This window comes from Helianthus annuus, chromosome 2 (genome assembly GCF_002127325.2).
Source record: "Helianthus annuus cultivar XRQ/B chromosome 2, HanXRQr2.0-SUNRISE, whole genome shotgun sequence".
In the NCBI taxonomy this organism is placed as follows: Eukaryota; Viridiplantae; Streptophyta; class Magnoliopsida; order Asterales; family Asteraceae; genus Helianthus; species Helianthus annuus.
Window position 1 is genome coordinate 150,953,544 of NC_035434.2, and position 3,568 is coordinate 150,957,111.

General features: G+C 41.3%; 1 protein-coding gene across 1 annotated transcript; it reads left to right on the forward strand.

The window, feature by feature from the left end:
* The first annotated feature begins 1,613 nt into the window (after positions 1-1,613).
* Positions 1,614-3,568, forward strand: LOC110906780. Its single transcript, XM_022151860.2, has 4 exons — positions 1,614-2,160; positions 2,287-2,613; positions 2,700-2,924; positions 3,008-3,568. The coding sequence occupies exons 1-4, from the start codon at positions 1,729-1,731 to the stop codon at positions 3,461-3,463; spliced, it is 1,440 nt and encodes a 479-aa protein (XP_022007552.1). The 5' UTR covers positions 1,614-1,728; the 3' UTR covers positions 3,464-3,568.

Below are 3,568 nucleotides of genomic sequence, written 5' to 3' on the forward strand. Positions count from 1 at the left end.
CTTATTATTTTTTTTATTTTTGTAGCAAACTTTCAAACGGGCCCGGTCTTTTGGGATAGGGTTCGTGCACTCTTCTTTAGCACGTGGGGTCAAGGCGAACATCGGGACAAAGACTCCATTTCTAGCAAATGGACCGACATCAACAACAAGTGTCATGGGTTCCAAGAAGTCTTCCAACGTAACTACGATAATCGGCCGAGCGGTGAAGGTGACGTTGGGATTTTAACGAAGAGTTTGGAGGAGTACGAGAGGACAAAATACCCTTTCACGTACTATAAGTGTTGGGAGCTACTACGAAAAAGTCCAAAGTGGGCGGTAGTTAATCCAATGACGTCTAGTAGTAGACGTCGGGCTAAAAGGTCAAAAACATCATCCTCCGTTGACCCGTCAACTCCGACATCGGATGCCCACAATGTTGATTTAAATGAGGCGGTGGACGTTGATGAGGGAATTCAAGAAGAGTTGGTCCGACCCACCGGTAGAAGAAAGGGAACCGGGAAAAAAATGGTCGAGTCGTCTTCCGATCTCGAGTTAAAGGATGATTTCGAGGAGATGAACCGTCGTCTCCAAGACATTCGCGACCTCGGCCACCAACGTTATGAGATTATGAAGGAACGAGTGGCCGAAACCAAAAAATTTAACGAGATGCAAGAGGCGAGGCAAATGGAAAAGGACATCGAGTTTTTGTCCAAACCTATCGACCACCTACAAGGCGATGCGTTGATCCTTGCGCAAATGCGTCGCCAAAAAATTAGAGAAAAATATGGACTCTAGATCATGTTATTTTTTTTAAGTTTATTTTTTCTGTTTTTTTTTTATTTTTTTCTGTTTTTTTTTTATTTTCTGTTTTTCAGCTTTTTTTCTGTTTTTTTTCAGTTTTTTTTTTTATTTTTATTTCAAGTAATGTAATTTTATTTTTAAATTAATGAAGTTTTTTTTTATGTTTTAAATTAAAAAAAATAATGGTGAAATGATTGTAAAATGTTTGAATGGGGGTTATTGGCATAATGCCACACTACACCACTTTTGCTATAATGCCCCCTTGCTGATTAGGACGCTACGTGTCGTATAATGCCCCATGGTGGGGGCATTATAACCCTCTACCACTACACATGGTCTTAATGCATGATGCTCCGTGGCATCCCCGTCCCTACTTTCCAGTTTCTCTGTTGAGTGCCGTCAACTTGTTTCTTCCTCGGATTTCTCACAACAACAAACCACAAAAAACCTCCATATGAACCAAACCATATTAAATTACCAAATTTTTTTTTTTTTTTTTTTGAACGGCCAACAAACTCAATCCCGAGTACTCTCGGGGCACCCACTGGACAAACGGAGTACTCCGAGAGTAACCCGAGTCCACCACCAATTCCGGGGAAAACCCGGTAACCCACCCGCCCGTAGGCACGACGGTGAAATTACCAGTAAAACCCGTTTGGCTCAAGGATCCAACCCAGGTTTCCCTGGGTCTCCTATCATTGCCCACCAATGCCTCACTCTGCACCAAGTGGGAGTCGAACTTGCATCTCTCAAGAGAAATGCAAGCCCTCCACCACTTGATCTAGAGATCATTGGCATTAAATTACCAAATTCAATTCAAATCCATGTTCTTTCCTTCTTACGAGGTTCCACTGCACGCCACCTTCTCTCCCCACACTCAAACCACCTTATTTATACCCCAAAAAGCCAACAACCCTACGTGGTCATTAGAGAAAACACAAGTCAACAATGTCAACAAGAGCTAGACGAGTCAAATGGCACACTTCACCCCTACCCCCTACCCCAAAAATCATAAACTTACCTACAACCCATAGTTCTCGCAGTAGAAAAACAAGAAGCCATAATAATAAACAAAAACAACAACAGTCTGAGGTGGTGGATACTTATAACTATAAGGGAAAGTTGGAGAGTTTGTTTGGAGTGGATACAGAGTTTTCGGGTTCGACGACGAGGAGAGAGCGTGTGGAAGCGGAGGAGGTGATGGAGGAGGATGAAGGTGGTGAGCGGTTGGCTGCGGAGAGATGGAGGTTTCAGGCGGAGGTGTTGCGGGCCGAGTGTAACTTCTTGAGGATGGAAAGGAAGTCCGCGTTGAAGAAGGTGGAGAAGAATCGAATGCGAATCGAACGTACTCTTAAATCTGCTTTGAAAAGTGTTGCTTCTGTAAGTTCTTGTTAACTTTATCTTAATTTGTTCATTTGGGTTGCTAAAGGTGACGGACTTATGATTTTTTTTTCCATAAAAAAAAATAAAAAAATATAAGTAGCTAATGCACCAAATGTTTTATAGGGAAGAAAGAAGCTTTGTGAAGGGAAGAACATGGAAGTGGTGTTGGAGGAAGAAATGAAAGAGTTAACAAAGAAACTAGAGGAGTTGCAAAGTAGCTATAATGTTGAAGAAGTCAATGGAGACTGCTCAGTTTTGACTTGTAAAAGTCAAAATAAGTCAACTGATGTGAGCATCGGGACACAAAAGTCAAAGGGAATTCTAGATCAGATGGAGAAAGATTATAGATCAATCATCAACAATTCGGTTGCTAGTTCTGCTTCTACTTCGAATCGAATCGATTTTAGTGACCATTTGTCTTTCTCCAATAGATTCTCTAATCAAGCAAAGGTAGTAACCTTTCTTGAGAAAAATGATCACATTTTATTATTTTTCTAGATGTAAAATGTAAATCAAGAAACTACTATTTGTGACAGGACCCATTAGTGTTACAAGAAGCCGGAAACAAATGCTCGGGCCGGTGCAAGTTGTTAGTGAAGCGGATGTCGGAGCAAGTGAGAGCAGACACCGAACAATGGTCGCAAATGCAGGAGATGCTTGGGCAGTTGAGACAAGAAATGGAAGAGCTTCAAACTTCCAAAGACTTTTGGGAGACTCAAGCTCTCGTCTCCAATAAAGAAATTCAATCCCTCATGACTGAAGTAAGCGTGCTCGCTCTCGTGTGTTTGTATGTGTCAGATTATATGTTGTACAAATGTTGAATTGTTTGTTTTGTTGGTTTAAGGTTGAGGAATGGAGAGACAAGGCTGTCGCGTGTGAAACTAAGGCTGACGCGCTTCAAAACGAGGTTACTTTGGTGAAGGGTGAGCTTGAAAAGTTGAAGAAAGATCAAGTGAAAGGAATCGACTCATCACCCAAAAAGGTTATTCTTTCGTTAAGTAAACAAATCGAACGGGAGACAAAGAACGGGTTGAGTTGTCGAATGAAGGGACAATGTGATGATGTAAGTTGTAAGAAAGACTCGCAACCATTGTCACTCGGGAAACAACTTGCAAGGGAGAAACGGATATTGATTTCGCAGTTGAAGGAAAACCCGTCGAACAATAATGAAATCTTAAGTGATGGGAGCCGAAAAGGGTGTCATTTGGTGAGATCTCCATTTAAAGATGTTGGGAATTCGGCATCATCATCAATGGGTATGTTAAGGCAGAATAGCAATGCAATTTTCCCTTTGCATTGACTTGAGCCTGGAAGAATGGTGGATTAGTTCTTGAAAATTGATATTTGTCTTGGTGTATTGGTCTTGAATTTAGCTTAATAATGCAGTTGTTCGTTATGCTTTGAA

Coding starts and splice junctions, on each gene's coding strand:
- LOC110906780 (XM_022151860.2), top strand. CDS start 1,729: ATGTCAACAAGAGCTAGACGAGTCAAATGGCACACTTCACCCCTACCC. Junction 2,614..2,699: donor GATTCTCTAATCAAGCAAAG/GTAGTAACCTTT, acceptor TATTTGTGACAG/GACCCATTAGTGTTACAAGA. Junction 2,925..3,007: donor TTCAATCCCTCATGACTGAA/GTAAGCGTGCTC, acceptor TGTTGGTTTAAG/GTTGAGGAATGGAGAGACAA.